This window comes from Pogona vitticeps, chromosome 11 (assembly GCF_051106095.1).
Source record: "Pogona vitticeps strain Pit_001003342236 chromosome 11, PviZW2.1, whole genome shotgun sequence".
Taxonomy (NCBI): Eukaryota; Metazoa; Chordata; class Lepidosauria; order Squamata; family Agamidae; genus Pogona; species Pogona vitticeps.
This window is the reverse complement of record NC_135793.1, coordinates 7380227-7401178: the sequence shown is the minus strand read 5'-3', so window position 1 is coordinate 7401178 and position 20952 is coordinate 7380227. Positions and strand designations below refer to the sequence as shown.

Genomic DNA, 20952 nt, shown 5'->3' with positions numbered 1-20952 from the left:
CTCAGAAGGATGGAAGGTTGACTCAACCTTGAGCAGACTACCTGAACCCTCCAGGGTCAAACTTCATTTGTGAGAAGAGTCTAGACTGCAGTACTGCAGCTTCACCACTGTGCTGCAAAGCACAAGAAGACTATGTAAAAGTACTAGATTGGGAAGAGCAGCAATTTTGGTCTTGGGGTCCTGAGTATTTTTTGTACTATACCTCCAAGAAGGCCTTCTGTTATCTATAAGTTGTAGTCCAAAATCCCCTGGGGTCCAAATATGGGAACCACTGCATATAGAATTGTTGTTCCATCAGAGGCATAAGGGTGCTTCCCCTTCAGAGGAGGGGTCTGTATATAAATATGCCCTCCCCAGAAGGCATAGCAATAAATAACATTATTTAGCCAAATGCAGTTTTTAAAGGCTGGCTGAGTGGTTTAGGTCTCTGGCTGTGGAGCCAGAGGTTAGGAGTTCAATTCCCCACTGTGCCTCTTGTGAGTAGAGCAAATTGCACTGCCTCAGGGCACCCCTGGAAGAAGGAAATGGTAAAGCATTTCTGAGTACTCTCTCCCTGGAAAACTCTGAAAAGGGTCGACATAAGTCAGAATGGACTTGACGGCACATTAGAATTGATGTTGTTATTGTTGACTAAAAATAAGATTAGTGTTATTTTTCTGAATACATGAATTTGTAGCACTCTGGCCTGCTTGAACAGAAAAGTAATTAATTCAAATTTAATATGTTAAAGGTAATAGACAACGTCCTATCGCTTCTCCCAACTCAATGAGAATAAACTTACTGAGTTAATTCAATTATTTTAAAAAACCCTCCAGTTTATGAATGCCAGATACTGTGCTTCTGTAACCAAGATTCAAAAGGCCAGGAAATGGCCCAGTACTGCTGCACAATATTGGGCCTGCATTGCCAGCAGGAAAAAGGATGCCAAGCTTTACAACACCCATGGCAGCAGTCACGTTGATCTAGAGCAGGGGTCCCCGACCCCCCGGTCCATGGCCTGGGCTGTGGAGACAGATCTCGCCCCCCACGCACTCCCCCACGCATAGCACCTTTGTGCATGTGCGCAAGTGCCCGTGTGCCTACACGAGCACCCCCACCCCTTCGTGCATGTGCGCATGTGCCCTTGAGTGCCCCCGCCCTTCATGCATGCACATGAGTGTATGTGTGCCCACACGAGCACCGTGCTCCTTCACACATGTGCAGGAGCGCGGGTGTGTGCGTGTGTGTGCCCTGCCTTCCCAACTGGTCCACAGTGTTAAAAAGATTGGGGACCACTGATGGATTTCCTCTTGAGTTCACTACCATTCACAAAATGAGACCACACAAGGGAATATCCCTGAACCTGACTCCTTTTTTCATCAGTTAACCACTTCTCGCCCAAACACATTTGCCCCATTTGCCAAAATCAGTTGACTAGCTTTCTGTGTAAAGAACTTTCACTGGTGAGGGTTGAAAGATGCCATTTGGTGCTCCATTTCAAGGAGCAAAAAGTCTTGGGGGCCGCCACTGACTACAACTCCCATCACTGCCATTCACTGGCCCTCTAGGTCAGGGCTGATGGGAGTCAGAGTCACCCCACCCCCAGGAGCCCCAGCTTGGTCAAGGCAGCTCAATATACAGGGACAGCGGGAATAATCCTCATTTTATTCATCTTGTGTAGATGCGGCAATATAATTATGCAAGAAAAGGAGTGAGCTCAGCGTTTTCCCTTCTAATGTACACGAAGATTATATGGAAATAAGCAAAATAATGTTTTATGAATTAGGTTATTAGTATGAAAATCGAAGGGCATTCCCCATCTGCTGGGACAAGCCACGTACCTGATTTACGCCGTAGAGGCTGAATTATTGATACATATGCTTATATATTATATTTTATAGGTGGTACCATGGGATAAGACCATCTGGCATGGGCACATCAATATAAGCACCTTTGCCTAAACAAACACTAACAACCAGATACCACAGCAATCACAGTGAGATGGGGGGGGGGGTTATTGTTGTAATTTGTTCCCTTGTCCTAGTGCAAAACTTTCCAAGCAAAAGCGAAGAAAGACCAAGGAAGGAAACCCGATTCCCACCATCAAATATGCTCCCCTTTTAAAAAAATAAATATCTACAAGTTGTCTACAACCCCTATCCAACTAGAGTCCAGGCTATTGAAGGACCATGTTTGCTTAAGATCATCAGAGGAGGCCCTCCTGTTGCTCCCATTGCCAGCACAGGGACGGCTGATGAGGTCAGGGAGAGAGGGTCTTCTCTGTAGCAGCTCCCGGATTATGGGATGCTCTCCTTTGGGACATCCGGCTGCCACCCTCCTCCCTTTTATCCTTCCTCCAACAGCTGAAGAAGACCCATCTTTTCAGGCATGCTTTTACTCATCGTGATTAAGTCCCTGAATCCTTTTTTAAACTTAAGACCGTTTTTAATATTTTCTTGATTTTAATTATTCAATTCTATTTTAATTAGCCTACAATGTAATTGTATTTTTTTTACCATTTTAACTTTTTTTAATGTTTTTAATTCGATTCCTTGTGATACTGTGAGCTGCCTTGAGTCCCCTTATCAGGAGAAAGGCAGCCTGCGAATAAAATAAATAATAAATAAAAGTCTGGAAATTATTATTATTATTATTATTATTTCCATGGACATTTATCATCTTCTAAAACACATGCTATTCACTAAGGCTAAAGGGGTCTTTTTGCACAATTTGGGAGGGGGGAAGCTAAGCTGCTTCGAAGATCTTTAGAGAGAAACAACACGAGAGTAAGGGTGTAAATCTTAATTTGTTCTCACTAATGAAAATGAAAAGCCCTAAAACTTTTCTTATATAGACTACAATTGTTTTTGTGGATTCTCTGCATTCTAGGATAATTTCTCAAAAATATTCAATGCGAGGTTTTTGTTTGTTCAAAATAATATTTTGCAACGAAAATCTTGAATTTTGCATTTAAAAGTTTGTTTAATGCAAAATCCGAAATTTTAAAATGCAAAAAATTCTTCTCAAATTTACATTTTTGTTGTTGTTTGTCTAACCCTCAAACTCAGTACAGCTTGGGTGTTAAGATCATCAGGGGAGGCCATTCTCTCTGTCCCACCATCTTCACAAGCGTGTTTGGTGGGGACACAGAAAAGGGACCTCTCTGTCGCTGCTCCCAGACTCTGGAACTCCCTGCCACAGGAGGCCTTGGCTGTATTTCCACAAGCAAGCAAAGACCTTTCTCTTCAGGCAGGTTTTCTGTTTCGATTTAATTTCTACACTAATCTATAAATGTTGTTGAATATAAAGGGAAACTTCTATTTTTAGTCCAAATGAGTGTAAGCACTAAGCATAGCAAGGGTTGCCTTAAGCTGTCCCATACATTTAGTGGGACGTACCACCGCTTTTGGTCCTGCGTGCTTATTTCTTTGCTACAAGAACATCTATTCTGGTTTATATGAATCATCTTAAATTACCAAGAGATGGACAATTTTAGAAAAGCATCAACTTCAACTGTGGTTGCACAAATGTAAGAGTGGGTAATACCTTTTACTGGACAACTAAAAATTAAACAAACTGCAAGCTTTCATGGAGAAAATTCCACATCTTCAGGCTTCCTCCGTGAATAGTGCAGAAAAACTGCAGACAAAAGGAACTGATGCTACATGTCTATGAGAAGACATGGGATTTTATCCACGAAAGTTCCAATTTGTTTAATTTTCAGTGGTCCAACAAAAGGCATCAGCCACTCTTCCATCTGAATAATCTTGGGGACCAGACAGCCTTTTCTTTGTTCTTCAGATTGCAGATTAGTACAAAATAAATGACATGTGTTTATTGCAGAGGGGGAAATCACATTTCTGACATAAACAAACCGGTACCCTTCCTGCCAAGCATTCTGCATAAACAAAAAATGAGCAGAATATTTTGCTCTGCCCATTCTTGTTTTGAGGTAAGTACAAAGTTGTATCAAAATGAGCAAGTTTACTTTTGGTCTGGGACATTTGGTGACTTCTTGCATTACTGTTGTGTAGACAAAGAAACAAACACAACCCAACAGAGTCAACAATCTGAAGCCTTAAGAGGCAGAGGAAAGGAAATTTGTCTTAAGGAAATGGGATTTTTCCCCTTCCTGGAAGAAAACTCCCGATACAAACGAATACAACCATCAGCAGTCATAAGACTTTACGACACACACACACACACATGCACAATTTCGTTAGGAAGCCTAGAAAAGAGAAACAACCAATCTATTATGCACAACTCCCATCGGGAATGTTGGAAACAGGACAGCTTGCTGTCCGTTCTGATTTTATTTAGTCACAGCAAAGAAAAAGAAAAAGGATGAGGTTTGCCAGTCTGAATCTCAGCTGGTTTTATTCACAGATGACTATTTATTTATCTTCGGTTCATGGTGGGTTGTTTTTTCTTTTTAAGACTTCCTGGCAAAAAGCAAAGAGAAGGCAAAAATCTTTGTTTCTCTGCCGATACAGTAGTATTCGTGATGGGCAGAAAGTAAACAGTCCTCATTTCATCATCAGACCACTCTCCTAAGACTCCAGCATCTAATAACAATATGAATGGCTTATTACAGGGCTTTAATCTGGTGACATAATAGTGGTGTTTTAATTAATACAAACATGTGTTCCTAGACACAAAGGCATGTCCTCAGGCCTATCTGACAGGGTGTCCACGTCTCCTCTTTTTACAAAGGACAATCCATTATTTGACGGGTGATGAGGGACATTCCTGCTTTTGAAAGTGTCTTGCCTAGGAAAGGCTGCATTCCAGACCAACTGATGACGATGATGTGCCATCAAGTCCGTTCTGACATATGGCAACCCTTTCTTGCTTTTCTATAAGAAAAGGTGGGAGGCAGCGGGAAAAGAGGAAGACAAAATGTGAGATGGACTGATTTCCTAAAGGAAACCACAGGCTTGAGTGTGTAAGAGGTGAGCAGGGTTGTTGAGGGTGGGACATTTTGGAGAGCGTTCGTCCACAGGGTCACCGTAAGTCAGAGGCGACTTGACAGCACATCACATCAACAGCAGCACCTAGTACATCTGAGGCCATTTAGAAGAATCATCATCATCATCCTATGAGACTCCATTATGAGCCTTAGCTCTCTTCTGCTCATGCCCTTTAAACGGCTGCACTGAAAATTCTAAGTTTTAACAACAGATTTTATATCTCTGAGAATTCAAAATCAATATAGTTGTTTCAGGAACTTTTTGTAGCTGAGAAACAACATAGAAAGATCACAGCACTGCAAATCATGCAGCCCCTAAGGCCGTGGTTTGCCGTTCCTGGACCTTCTTTCCCCTACCATCTCCCCCACTCTATTATTATTATTATTATTATTATTATTATTATTATTATTATTATTATTATTATTATTATTATTATTATTATTATTATTATTATTATTATTATTATTATTATTATTATTATTATTATTATTATTATTAAGGAGATAATTTTGTTCCCATGATTCTCCAGGCGTGAATCTAATATTGCTAGAAAGGACTTTTGAGACCTCTGGCGATCTCTCTAGTCCAGCATTCTATTGCCACATGGGCCAGGACAAGACTTCTGGATAGCTCTCCTTGGTTTAGGTCTCTGGCTGCAGATCCAGAGGTTGGGAGTTCGATTCCCCCCCCCCCCTTTGACAGGGGCTGGACTTGATGATCCATAGGGTCCCTTCCAGCTCTGCAGTTTTAAGATCATTATTACTGACTCAATGGGAAGTGAACAGGTATAAGGTAAAGGTTCCCCTTGACATTTTGAGTCCAGTTGTGTCTGACTCTAGGGGGCGGTGCTCATCCCGTTTTTCAAGCCGTAGAGTCAGCGCTTGTCCAAAGACAGTTTCCGTTGTCACGTAGCCAGTGTGACCAGGGAGCACCGTTTTACCTTCCCACCGAGGTGGTACCTATTTATCTACTCAGATTTACATGCTTTCGAACTGCTAGGTTGGCAGGAGCTGGGAGAAAGCAACGGGAGCTCACTCCGTCGTGTGGATTCGATCTTACGACGGCTGATCTTCCAACCCTGCAGCACAGAGGCTTCTGCGGTTTAGCCCGTAGCGCCACCGCCAGCGAACAAGCAAGACATAAATACACTAGCATCCTCTCCTTCATGCTTGCCAGTAATTGGCACAGAACTGCATGTTTACTCTGATGTCGGAAGGAATACTTCCAAGCTATCAAGAGTCACCTTCTCCACCATGGGCTCTCCTAATCCTCTTTTGAAGCCATCTAAATATGTAATCATCACTGTATCTGGTCCTAGTGAATGTCATAACTCAGAAGACATGGGTTTAATTCCCCTGCTTTGTCAGGGAAACTTACTGCGGAGTAGAACTGGTAAAACCACTCTATAAATATCTCACTTACCTTGATAGCCCTACTACGGTGGCCACAAGTTAGTTTCAACTTAACACACAAAACAACAAAGAAAACTATAACTATTCTAAGGGATGTGCAAAGAGAAAAAGTATGAGGAATATGAACAGGCTAAGAAGAGTGAACATATTTTATCTATTATTTTAGTCATTATTTTAAAGAAATCAGTGATTTAAAGTAACTGCACATAGTACAAGATTGGAGCAAATAAAGTGCAGTTATTTGCTGTGCAAACACACTTTGAAGCTTCTCTTCACATCTGCTTTTCACCTACGTGTGTAAATTTAAAGAATAAGTTACCTTGACACTAATATGTTGACCACAGTTGATTGCATATGTGAACAGATGTGAAGTTGTTTCTATGGCCCAGGCAAACAGTTTGAGGCAAAGAGCACAAGACACATGATAAATAAAATTCTTCCTTGGAATTGTATGGTACAGAACTTTCTCTGATCCCAGCGGATCACATGTGCCCTTTTCTAGGCATTAAGGCAACTCATGTCCTGTCCCTCTATTATTTAAAAGAAATCCAGCTGGAGATGCAAAATGTTACTTTTTCCAAACGATGACTCTCAGGATACCCCAGGCAGTCGCCACACTGCCTGATTATTTCCAGGAATTATAATCCAAAAGCATAATTTCCCCCCCGTCTCTGAACTCAGCTCGGAAGGTTTGTTTAAAAAGCAAAGAATTGGTAATTTTCTGTTCATACATGTCTGGTGTATATTTTACATTAAAAATTCTATTTTCTCAATTTTGTTTACCCATGTTTATATTGTATGAATCAGCTGAGCTTGTGGCACAGTGGTTAAACCGCAGTACTGCAGCCAAAACTCTGCTCACAACCAAGATTCAAACCTCTTATTATTTTATTTATTTGTGTAACTTACATGTCACCCACTCTAACGAAAAGGTCTCTGGGTGGCTCACAATTAAAATACAATTAAAATAGATACTCTAAAAATTGCCATCAGGACCCACAGTTGATATTATTTCAATTAAAAGCCTTCTGGAACAGGAAGGTTTTGACCTGGTGCCAAAATGTCATCAGCGTCGGCGCCAGACGAATCTCAGTCGGGAGGGCGTTCCATAGTCTGGGGGCGGCTGCCGAGAAGGCCCTTTGTCTACAAGCCATCCCTCTTACCTCCTTGAGGGATGGCTCTTTCAAAAGGGCCCCCTGGCTAGATCTTAATTTAATCTTTCTCTTCCCAGTGGATAACTTTCTCTATAACTCTCTGGAATGAGTTATAGAGATAACAAGTGCCAGTGGATGAGAACAAACAATAAGGAGTGGTCTACTTAGACTTGAAGCTAATTCTGCTCTGTAGGCCCCTGAACTTTTTCCGCCGCATGGTTAGAGGGTTTTTAACCCCAAATTTCCATACTCTGCCAAGACAAACAATCTACGTCTTCTACTGCAGCCCCTGTCCAAGTGCTACTAACTGTGAATAGGTAAATGTACACAATCCCTTTCTCTCTAGCTATGGTTTTGTATCTTTTATTAAGCAAGGACTGATCAGCCTTCTATAGTTGTATCAGGAGAGTCAGTCTTCTATGGAAAACAGACACAAGATGGTCCTCTTTACAAATCCTCTCTAGGCATTTATACTCAAAAAATGTTTGAAAGGATTCAAAGTCAAATTGAGCCTAATGACTTGCCAAGTCGCATTTCAATCAAGATCATTGTTTAGGTTACAAGACCTCACCTCAGCCTGTGCATTTGAAAGCAATTAGCAATTTCTTTTAATCTATGTAGTTTTTTTAAAAAGTTGGAATACCAATTATTTAATTGAAAATGTATACAAGAGGGGCAAAAAAATTACTCCCAGGCGCTGAAGCTTTTCTTGTGCAGAAGAGCTGGTTTTGAAAACTTTTAAAGGTATTTGGGTGAGAGCAGGCAGGACTGTATGCAGTAAGGAAAGGGCAACCTTAATTAACAGTGACATTCAGTGATATTACAAAAATAGATATGGGACCTGATATAATGTATTTGATCTAATCCCATTCTCCCCTCCTATGCACACCACATTTGTTAACCATTCAGCAGTGGCTTGAAAAGGAATCAGAAAAATGTGAACATCCAGGGCTCCCTCGGAATAGCAGATTTTAAGGCAGTAACACAACTCTCCCGGCCCCGAGGAAAGCTGGTAGGTCTACCATCTCTCAGATAAACTGGAAGAACAGTTTAGACTGGTATGGGCAATAGCTAGATAAACGGTCTACTTATATATAAGGGACTCTCAAGAAGTGAATAAAGACCCAAACTAAAAACACAAATGGATACTGAAGTTTTAAAACTGATCTGTTTTCCAGACAACCATTTCCCCTGAAGTTAAACTTCATCTGAATTTTCAGAATTCGTACATTGGGTGGTGAGCAGAGCCTTCCCGGTGGTGGCATCTCCTCCAGAGCCCAGCTCTGACCAACACTGTTCATCTATTTTCCACCACACAATCAGACTAGAGATGGGCTATTCGTATTTGTATCCCTGGGGATAGAAATACAAATCGTGGTGGCACCTCAGCTGCCACAGAGGCCCATTCCCTCCCCGCAGAACCGTCTCGTCCACTCACTAGTTGCCACACATGCCTTTCATCATCGTTGTCGCACCGATGCAGGAAGGAGCCCGGCCGGTGCTTCCCTGTCCCCGTGGTCAGCCGACCACACCGGCGAAGAGGAGGGAGAGAGAGTCTCCCCATTCAGCTGATGAGTGGTCGGCTGCGTGGGGAGGCGGGGAAGCGCCAGCTGGGCTCCTTCCCAGCTGGCATGATGATGACAATGAAGGACCCCAGGGCTGCATGGTGAATGGTGAGTGGACCGGATGGTTTGGGGGGGGGCAGGGGAAGAGCCTCCACGGTACCTGTGGTGCTGCAATTTACATTCGTATTGTCAGGGATACAAATGCAAATAGCCCATGTCTAAATCAGACTATTATTCTTCCAGATTTTCTATTGTTATTTTAAGAACCTTTCAGAGTACAAGCTTATGCATGTTTACTGAGATGTACCGGTAACTCTCAATGATTTCATAGGACTTCCTCTCAGATAATCAGGGACGTGGTGGCGCTGCGGGCTAAACCGCAGAAGCCTCTGTGCTGCAGGGTCAGAAGACCAAGCAGTCGTAAGATCGAATCCACACGATGGGGTGAGCTCCCGTCGCTTGTCCCAGCTCCCGCCAACCTAGCGGTTCGAAAGCATGTGTCTAAGTCACACTGGCCATGTGACCACGGAAGATTGTCTTTGGACAAAAACGCTGGCTCTATGGCTTGGAAACGGGGATGAGCACTGCCCCCTAGAGTCAAACACGACTGGACAAAAATTGTCAAGGGGAACCTTTACCTTTACCTCTCAGATAAGGGTGTGTAGGAATTACATAATCTGCTGTTTCACAATTTGATGAGGCTGACTTTGCTAACACGTCACAGGGTATTTAGGCACCCCTAGAAGCGCGGTGGTAGACAACATTGAACCCACAGGACACATGTGCTCCTATTTTGGGGAGATCCTAGGGCCCATCACTAGCTCATAAAGAAACAAATAAATGTAAGAGAGAAGAATAGAAGAAGAATCATATTCCCTCCAGCTTCAGGGTGTGTGAGACCTACAATGGGTCTCACGGGGATGAAACTTGTGCCTTCCAGATATTTGGGAACATAATTTCTATTGTTGCATTCCATTGAGTTCTCTCACACACACGTGAACCCCCGTATCCACGAGGGATCAGTTCCACAATTTGAAGCGGATGTCTGAAACCTCGGATATGAGAGAAACCTATATACAACATACAAGGGGGCGGGACAAAGGCCACAAAGACCATGGGACAAGGGCACCACGCAAACCACAGATAAGTGAAACCACAGATACTGATCCTGCTGATACAGGGGTCCTACTGTATACACATACCTTGTGTGATACACACAGTATCTCTAGGAGGGCAAAGTTGTGTGTGCCACACACAGCCTTTCCTGCACCCTCAAGCAGCCTCTGACCCAATTCCATTTCCAGTGCCAAAGTAAAATCCAACCATGTGCGCCGCCCGGGTTGGCACACTCAGGCAGCAAACTAGGTGCACATTTGTTCAGAGGGTAAAGTCATGCAAGCTGGACTAAAACTCAGAAAAGACAGCGGCACTGCCAGTAGACGTCCATTACTGTGGGCAAGGAAAATGGATGGAGGTCCTGCAGCAGGTCTCACATATCATGAGAATAATTTGGACACGTTGCTTTTGGGGGACTATAATTCTCAGAACTCCTCAGCAGATGCAGATCACTGTGGTCCAGAACTACTTGTTTTCCGAACTGTGAAATGCAGTCCTTGCTTCTCCAGTAAGACAGGCACTTCTACTCAGGAGTAAGCTTTACTGAATTTACTAGGACTTTTTTCCCATTAAATAAGTAGAAGGTATATACAGTATTTAAGCCTGATTTGCTCTGGGCTTAGTTAAAATATTTGCTAAGAAGCCACTAGAATACATTATTTCCTTTCTGGAAACCATGACAAAACTCATTAGGAAATCAAATGGAGTTTCCTGCAGAAGAGCCCTGATATGAAGAAATCACAGAATCATAGAAAAGTGAAGTTCAAAGGGGCCCACAAGGTCATCAAGTCCTACCCCCTACTCAATACAATCAAAGCATATCTGCCAGGTGATTATCTAAGTTTTTCTTGAATGCCTCCAATGTTGGAGCACTTGCCAGCTCCCGAGGTAATTGGTTCCATTGTCGCACTGCTCTAACAGTTAGGAAGTTTTTCCTGCTGCTCAACTGAAATCTGCCTTCCTGTAACTTGAGCCCATTGTTGCATGTCCTGCGCTCTGCAATGATCGAGAACAGATCTTGCCCGTCTTCTGGATGACAGCTTTTGAAATATTTGAAAAGTGCTATCATATCACTCCAGCCTTCTTTTCTCAAGGCTAAACATGCCCAATTCTTTCAGCCTTTCCTCATAAGGCTTGGTTTCCAGCCCCCGAAATACCGAATACTACTAATAACACCACCACTTAACCCTTGTTAACATCCAAGTGGCTCGGATAATGCCACACACCACTTATTTCTACAACTGATGTCGAAGTCATGCAAAATATGCAAAGCATCCTTTTAAATTACAGTTAAGGGCTTCGATGGTGACCGTGTTCGCACAGCTCCCACTTATCTTCAATCCTATAATTTCCTGCATGGTCAGCGGGTTGCCCGGAGTGGAGAAGCAGAAAACTGTAAAAGAATACAAGACAACCAAGTCTAACTGATAGGTGTCTGTGATAAGTAGCAATGGGCGAACCATTAAAGCTAGTTCAGATGCTAACAAGACTGAACAAAAGCAGGTCGGAACCAAAGTAGAAGCCGAGCTACCGTGTTTCCCTGAAAATAAGACAGGGTCTTATATTAATTTTGGCTCCAAAAATGCATCAGGACTTATTTTTCAGGAACTTTATGGTCCTGCCTTATAGCTGCCTTACACAGATCCCAGTGATGTCCTCTAGCTGAAAAAGACTCCCCCCACCCCAGAATTCTAGCTTGGGGTACCTCTGTAATATTTCAAGGTCCCATACTAAAAAAAAAAAAAACAACAACACAGGAAAATGTTATGCCCAATAGTACATGTTCAGCATGATACACAAATTCCAGCAGTCAGTCACATGACTTGGCACATGGATGAGGAATACAAGCAGCAAATTGTTAACTAATACTAATTAGTCACTGCAATGTACACCACTGCCATTACACTAGAGCAAATAACCAACAGATTGGCCTCAACATGTTTGTCGCAGTGAATGGTTGTTGAAACAGGAGGTATCAACTTATAGGATGTTTTGGTTGTAGTTTGTTTCCTATTGCTTGATGTCCAGTAAACAGCAGAGACATAAAGGGGGCAGAAAACCATACCATAACTTTAAATACACACAGTGGTTTAGGTCTCTGGCTGCAGAGCCAGAGGTCGGAAGTTCGATTCTCCACGGTGCCTCCTTGACAGAGCTGGACCCGATGATCCATAGGGTCCCTTCCAGCTCGGCAGTTCTAAGATGATGATGATGATGAATGGCGTCTGTGCACCCAAACCTGCAAATTCTTCTATGGGAGCCAGGATTTGGGAGTTCAATTCCCCACAGTGCCTCCTGAAATTAGAGCCAGCCTGTGTGGCCTTGGGCAAGCTGCCCAGTCCCAAGGTTGCCCCCAGAAGAAGGGAACAGTCAACCACTTTTATGTATTCTCTACCTGGAAAACTTAGGAAAGGATTGCCAGAAGTCAGAATTGACTTTACAGCACATGATTCTTATTGTAATATATTTGAAGAATTCCGGAAGCGCTTTGAATCAAAGGTCGTGTGTGAACATCCTAATGGTAACTATAATGTCAATAATAACGTTAACAACAACAATAACACTAAGGCTTTCATTGCCAACATGGCTATAGGACATGGCTAATTATTGCCAGCACCAGAAGCAGCTTGTGGTTTTATATTACACTGAGGTAAATTACACTGGAATTAGAGTGGATTACTTTTATCAAATAGGGAATAAGCTGTTAATTAACTCCCTGCTGTAGCAATCTCTTTCAGAGCTTGCAACTGTTATTAGCTCTAGATTAAACTGTTGAATTAATTTCCCACTTACTTACTATTTCAAGCATTTTTTTTAATTTACCTGGCAGCAGCTTTAATAGGAAATTGTATTAACAAACATAAATGGTTTGGGCTCCCCCTTTTCTTTCTGGTAGGGAAAGCAAACCGTTTGTGATAATATTTACGAAGTCGTTTTGTTTGGGGAAAGGCGCGTGCGCGCACGCACCCGCACAATTGCAGTTTTAATTAGTGCGCGGCTGTCAGAGCATTACGTCTCTCGGAGAAAATAAATACTCAGGTAATCCATGCATTTAGAATGGCCTGCAAACAGAAGAGCTATGCCAATCAACTGCTGGCTTGTGTAGTGGTGGTGGTGGGGCTTTGTGGGGGAAAATTAATTTAAAAAGAGAACACTCTCTTTCATATTTCAAAGGGAAGTTTGGATTAGGACTCAGGAGTTCAAAACAAATTTCTAACCAGTTCACTGAAATCCAGAGATGCGTATCCAGGGAACAATGACTTTGCTGAAGGCCAGTCCCAACATGAGGGCGTATGATGCATCCCAGAACTCTTGGGGAGCACACAAAGTGCTAAAATGCAATGACAATATGTTGGGGGGGTTTGCAACCTCGCATGCTGCCTTTAGCAGCTTTGGCTGAGAGGGACTTTTTCTCAGCTGGGGTAATTCTAAATCTATCCAGAACTAACCAATCCTGTCCTCCTGCTTCTGATTTTAAAGAGAGCCTGACCTCTCTGCTGAGAGCCTTCCCCCTCTCTAGTGTCTATTGAAGTCTGTTGCTGAAAGCAGCCATGTTTGTCAGTTTGCTGTTCGATACGCTTGATTGTAAGTAATTGAACTTTTTATTCTTTCTCCTATTGATGTCTCAGAGTGAGTTATTGAGTCTGTAAGTGCCAGTAAATGGGAAAAGAGGTTAACTATTCTGGAGAACTTGAAGCTAATCTGCTTTGTGAATCCCTGCACTTCTGCTGTGCAGCTGGGGGAAATTCAAAACTCTGGAACACAACTCCTGAAAATGGAATTGGGTAGAAGCACATGATTATTATTACTAGTAGCTAATAAACATTGACAAAAAGGAAATGAGGGGGTGAATAGTCTTACATTCAAAGGACATTGTTTAGGAGAAAATATTTTCCTCCTGCACACCAGGCCATGACAGCTCTCAAGAAATCTGGAACTGATTTGCTAAAAGAGCTTCCTCTTTGTCATAATGTGTGAAGGCCCAAAAACTGCCCAGGAGAACTCCCAGATTATGTATCATCCACCCCAAACCAAACTGGATTCTTTACTCACAATACCTCCAAGCTTGTCTTTGTCAAAGCGACCAATAACATTAGTGAAGCAGGACAAAAAAGAACATCTCTAACAAAAGCTTTGTTACAGATTCCATCCTCTATTAGCCCTGTAGATGCTTCCAGAAGGGGGGAAAATCCTAGCGCTATTAAGCTACCCAAATGTTCCGTAAATTTAAGAGGAAAGAGAGGTATAATTAAATGTATTAAAGTACAAACACAAAGAATTTTCTTTACATTAGTTGGTTTTGTTTCAATTAATTTCAGTCTTATATAAGGATTTAATTATTCATGCAAAGGAAAAAAAACTGTGAATTGAAATATATATGGACGGCACAATTTGCTGATGTCTAAGACTGCTTTACAGCCTTTATAATACAGGAGTAATTTCAAAAATAATAGGCTGAAAATAGTTTTTTAAAATAAACACACACCTCCCAGACTAATAGCATTTTGCCTCAAATTACCATTTTATTGCATGGTTTCAATTAGCAATTTCTCCTCTTTCTCAAAGATACAAATTGCTCTTTTCTTTCCTCTGGAGAAAATTACGAGATGACAGAAGTACTAAAAAGACATCACAAAACACCAGCCTTAACTTCAACTGAAAGCCTTTATCCACACCATTTCCCATCGCGAATTCTTTTGTGAACAACACTGAGTACGTTCAACTCCATTCAAAACACACCTATGAGGCATGTCTCTTTCTAATGGTTACCCATAATATTCTACCAAAATCCATCCATCCATCGGCTACACATACAATGCTGAACAATTACAAACAATCCATGTTTCCAATTTCAGTATGCCCTGGTCGCTTTGAAGTCCTTAGGAAAGCAGTTGTGGTATTACTTAAAGCGCTTACACTATTAACATGCGGAACATTTTAGATTACAGGTGCAGAGATTACCTCACCCAGATGCTATGAGGCTACATCTGGAAATGAAGGAATAAGCTTGTTCTTGATTTCTTTGTAGACTAAATCTCAAGGGTCAGGTTGAGCTTGAAAGGAAGAGCACAAAACCGAACCAAAGGTTCACAGTACTGAAAGCTTTAAATCACTCTCTCCAAAAAGGTGGCTCAGCTTTAATCATGATGAGGCACAGGATTTTCACATTTTCTGGATTGTAGATTAACATAATTCTCAATTATGGGGAAACCAAGTATTTTACAGACACCTGACAAGCACATACATGTGACATGGAAGGCCTAATTCTTGAAATTAGAAGGTTTTAAGGCCACCCGAGTTTTCTGTTCCTGCCCAGTTCTAGCTGGGAGCTGGGTTCCAGAGTACAGTGGACCCCCGACTTACAAATGGCTCCACTTACAGACTTTTCGAGTTACAGACTTCTCTGGCCGCAAAATTTAAGTTCAACTTGCAGCCGGAGAATCGACCTACAGACTGGAAAAAAAAACAATGGAACAAAAACGGCCAGTTACGGATTAATTGGTTTTCAATGCATTGTAGGTCAATGGAGCCTCGACCTACAGACTTTTCGACCTGCAGCCACCGTTCCAATACGGATTAATTCCGTAAATCAAGGGTCCACTGTAGAAAGTTTCGGTAGAGATTGGCTTAGCTGAACCTCAAAGCCTTCCGGTTTAAGCCTTTCTGCAAAGGCCATCACATGTAGGTGTTTGTAAGGTAAGTAAAACTCTTGGAATGGAGAATTATGGGATCAGTCATCTAGAAAATCCAAAAATCCCACCTCTAGCCCTGAACCAATGTTGTACAGATGGAACAACCGTACTAACAGGTCTTTTCTACACCATTTAATGCCTGGGAATGCAGCATTGACACCAACACCAAAGTGAACGGAAAACCATTTCCAGAAACAGGGGCTTGGTGTATCTTCTCTTTTTTTGACCCATTGTGCATAAGCCACATCTTCTCCACATGTTTCATCTTGTCCACTGAACATCTGGCACTAGGTTTGTAGTCACCAACCTGCCCATAGCATACATGACAGAAAGCATGCCCAAAACTTCAAAAGCTATTACTTTACAATGGACTGTGGATTTTCTCCCCTGATTCACCAATATAACAAACAAACAAAAACTACCTATGATACACAGCATAAATAAATACTTCCCTTTATTCATGATATTCTGGCTGAATGTCAAATCAGTTTGCACTGCAACTTTAACTCAAGTGATGGTTAACTTAAAACAGAACAAAAGAGTGAAAGACAGGCATTCTAAACCATTTTAAAAGTGACCGAAACAGAGGCAGTTTTGCATAGAAAAATATATTTAAGTCACACAAGATATAAATAGGAGTAAACACCTTGTATTTGAAGAGTCTTGAGCTCTGCAAACTTTATGTAGTTTTCATCAGGGAAAAACAAAGTTCTTATATCTGGAAAGAAAAACACTGTTAAAAGCATTTATATAGTAGGGGACAGGAATGGCGTGTTTAATGCTATCAGTACAAACAGGAGCAGAAAGAAGTTGGCATTTCATATTTGGAAAGCTCCATGTGTAAGAACATCTGTACATTCAGAGACAGTTATAGATCCACCCCACATCTAAGATTCATGATAGAAATGCTTTCAAAAACCAAGTAAGATATAGTCACCCGGAGCCGTATAATTTCAGGTGGTGAAGAATTAACTCCTGGATGCTTTCCCAAATTGCTGAACGCAGAAATTAAAGTTGGTGTTTTCAGAGGAATCCAGACTAACTTAAGGCCACCAATTTCCTATTCCTATAAAGGTGTCTGTGGAAATGACCAAAAAAAATTGTACTTTGGGCTGTTGAGCAGCAGTATCGCATAAGCCAGAGAATCATCTATTTGGATTCTCCGTAGTTTCCCTGGACAAGAAAGGCTGCAGCAGCCATGCCATCTAGTTTAGGATGATGCACAAAGACTTCATCAAGCCTTCGTGCATCATCCTAAACTAGATGGCATGGCTGCTGTGGCCTTTCTTGTCCAGGGAAGAAATCAGAAACTTCATGTTTCTGATTTTCCCAGAGCAACTTCTGTAAGCTTTAGGAGCTTTCCATGGTCCTGATAAAGAACCTAGATATCTTTCAGCTAGTAAACTGAGACTACGAGTACTAAGACTGGAAACAAAAAGGAGCCACAGAGACATGAGAGGGAAGTGCCCACATAGCTAGAGAAAGCTTGAGATTTTTTCAAAACAAAGAAGCCATTAAGGAGACCAGCCGGATAAGGATCGGGCAGCCCCTCACACCACACAGCATCCTGGAGAAGGGCACCGTTGGCTCACTGGAGCTCTGAGGAGTACCACGTCCTGTTAAGCAAGGAGCATGCTAATATTTAGCACTGTAGCATGTCCCATTTGTCAACTATTTATCAGCTGAGGCCTGGAATTTACACACGGAGGATCAATTGGATGTACTTAAAACCTCCCCTGCAACTAGAAATCATTCTGTAAAAGCTGGGCTGAAGCTAATACGTGTAACAGATATGGGGCAGGGCTAGCACAGGGTTAGGAATGGAAGATAATTTAATTTCTCATAATTTTCTCCATTGAGTTTACCACAATCTGTGCTCCCTCCTCCCGTTACCTGTGATTGAGAGTAACTGAGATTAAAAATGTGTGCATGTGAGAGGAAACAAAACTGGCTTTTGGTTCAAGGCTATGAGTCTTTAGTTCTGAAGTTCCCTGCGAATTCAGCTGTGTGCGTACCAAATTTGGGGTGCCTTTTTTTCCCTTTCTTTTTCTCAAAAACTCCCCATCTTTAAAAGGCAGGGAGGACATGGTTCTCGCTGTGGTCGGAAAAACTGTACCTGCTGAACTTGGTTGGTACAAGCCAGAGGAGAATTTCATGTCAGCCTCTGAGGAAATTTGCCCAGATTCGTACATATCTTTACATACTGGAGAGAGAAAGACTGCGATGTTTCAGAGGGGAAATCAACTGTGTGAAAAAGCAAAACCACACATTTTTCTATCCTTACACCTCGCATTCTCACTTGGCCCATCACATACCGTGAAGAGAGAGGCGATGTATTCTGATTACATAATCTGATGTTTGTGCATAGAGAACAGCTTAATATTATGGATCCTGAAATCCTTACTCAGAGTGACCCTCCTAAATAAAGCAAAGCCAAGCCAAGCCCGTCACTTATATACTGTCCCGTATTGCTTAAAGCGCTCTTTGGATGGTTTACAATTTAATTATGCTGGCTACACATTGCCTCCCTCCAGCAAGCTGGGAACTCAGTTTATCAACCTCGGAAATATGGAAGGCTGAGTCAACCTCAAGACAGTTACTTGAGACAGAACCCAGTTTGTGAGCAGAGTATTGGCCGCAGTACTGCAGTTTAACCATTGTGCCAGGAGGTTCCTGAATATAGCTTCCACTGCTTTAGGAAAGAAACGAAATAACCTCTAACTGGCTCAAGTCTGCCTGTTGCACAGACCAGGTATATTATAAAATTTCAATGATGCCTTTAAATTTGAATGCTTTCAAGCTGTTGTAAACTCTTATGGAGATCAAAAGTAATCTGTCATGGGACGGAGGGTTATGTGAAAGCTGTGCCACGGCCTAATATGACATGAGATTTATTGAAGGGTGAATTATGTCATTTATGCATCATCTCACAGGAGAAAAGAGGACTGGAAGGGGGGGGGAGCAATCCCTGTGCAGTTAATTTAATAATAGACTGGAAAGCCACGATTATGGTTTCAGGTGCACCAACCATCGGAGAACAGCGATTGGCCCAATTTGCAATCAAGTCAGCATCGCTTGCCAGAGCCTTGGGACTAACATGTGTTAAGTCAACAAGCGTATGGGACACATCACAAAGTTGTTTATGGAGGAATAAAAAAATTGCCACTGGGTTCTACTATGAAACCTGACACAGCCTCCTTTAATACCTATAATGATGCAGTAGCACGATACCAGTAAGAAACAATAAAATACCTGGTTATTTCAACAGGCATTTCAAAGTATTCTGCCTGTGGAGGCCACCAAAACTGCTTATAATGAGACTGATTACTGCAAATTAAAATGTTTTAGGTATATATTTTAGAATGGATTTTAACAGTTGGACTACGGTTATTTTATTTTACTTTTTTTTTTGCTCTTTGGTTGTACTTTGTGATGTCTGTTTGATGCTATTTTGTGCTGTAAACCACCCAGATTAGCCAGGCGGTCAGGCGGGCGGTATATAAATCTAACAAACAAACAAATAAATACCTCTTCAAAGAGTTTACTGTAAGAGAAAAAACTTATTCCAGCATCAGTGCATATAAATGATGGTTTCAGCAGATGCCCTGACATCTACTACTGTCAGAATCTTCACTGTTTGGGAATAAAGCCATTGTATCTACTGTCAGAGGGACATTGTTTGAAACTAGGTTGGGTAAGTAGGTTGGGCTGGAGATAGGGTGGCCACTTAAAAAGGTAAAGGTAAAGGTTCCCCTTGACATTTTTAGTCCAGTCATGTCCGATTTGGGGGGGGGGGACGCTCATCCCATTTTCAAGCCGTAGAGCCAGCACTTATCCGAAGACAGTTTCCATTGTCACGTGGCCAGTGTGACTAGGGAATGCCATTTTACCTTCCCACCATGGTGGTCCCTATTTATCTACTTGCATTTGCATGCTTTCAAACTGCTAGGTTGGCGGGAGCTGGGACAAAGCGATGGGAGCTCACTCCGTCGTGTGGATTCGATCTTACGACTGCTTGGTCTTCTGACCCTGCAGCACACAAAGGCTTCTGCAGTTTAGCCTGCAGCGCCACCACGTCCCTCAGGGTGGCCCCTTACACATCATCAAAAGAAAAAAAAAAAGAAGGGTGCAATTCACATGAATTTGCATAAACTAATTTATTAGTACAGATGGAAAATTACAATCTTTCTAAAAATAATTTAAACCAAATTATAACACTAGTCACCAACGTGGAAAAGAATGTGACCAGGTGAATGGCACACCTGCTGATTTCACTGTCCAGGGCAGCTGTATGTCCTGTTTATGGTTCTTGATAAACCAGACCTAGATTGAACACGCCTTCAAAGACAGGACAAGAGGGCTGGTGCCTACTTCAGACGGGGAATGTGTAGCCCAACAGGCGTTCGTCAACTATCAGCCCTAGCCAGTACAGGGGCAATGGGACTCCCAGCCTAGCAAGACCTGGAGGGCTACACCTTCTCCATCTCTGGTGTAAACCAACAGGGTTTTTTGAATGTGCTATAGAAGGGGGTGGGAAGGAGTTAAAACTTCTTGACTCGGGGCTGAGGCTTCACAGCAGCCAAGCTCTAGAACCCAAGGCTCCCTTCCTCAGCTTCTTCTTTGCTATGCCGATGAAAGCCATCCTTTCAGATCTTTCAGGATCAACAACTGAGAGCAGGCAGGTTCTTAACGCTGAGAACCTTCTCCATCATCAGCTATCCCAACAGGTTGCATCAGAAGGAGGGATGATGAGACACCACAGGCCCTTTTAACGGCCTGTTTGGCCAATGGTCATTTTGTAACACAACGTACCACTGTCCGTATCATTAGCTTGGATCCCCAGATGTTCATAGACTGCAACTCCCAAAAGCCTTCAACACTAGCTGTGCTGGCAAGTCCTTCCTTAGCTGTTCCACTTCTCTACTCATGGGGAAATGTAAAACAGGAAGGACCATCTCTCACCTGGGAGCACCTGCCAGTTGGTTCGCCCTGCCTTCCCCTGATCTGGCTCTATAGGCACCTGAGCACATTAAGGGGAGAGGGGACAGGAAGGTACTCCTTGC

The 20952-nt window shown here is 42.4% G+C and overlaps 1 protein-coding gene across 3 annotated transcripts in view; it reads right to left on the bottom strand.

The window, feature by feature from the left end:
- Positions 1-20952, bottom strand: part of DACH2 (dachshund family transcription factor 2) — a 325199-nt gene that overhangs the window by 127729 nt on the left and 176518 nt on the right. The window contains exon 3 of one of the 3 annotated variants that reach the window (XM_072981095.2): positions 16536-16607. The exons of the other annotated variants lie outside the window; for them this stretch is intronic. Coding sequence (XP_072837196.2) covers positions 16536-16607 — 72 coding nt within the window. The remainder of the gene's footprint in view (positions 1-16535; positions 16608-20952) is intronic. 3 annotated transcript variants of the gene reach the window in all.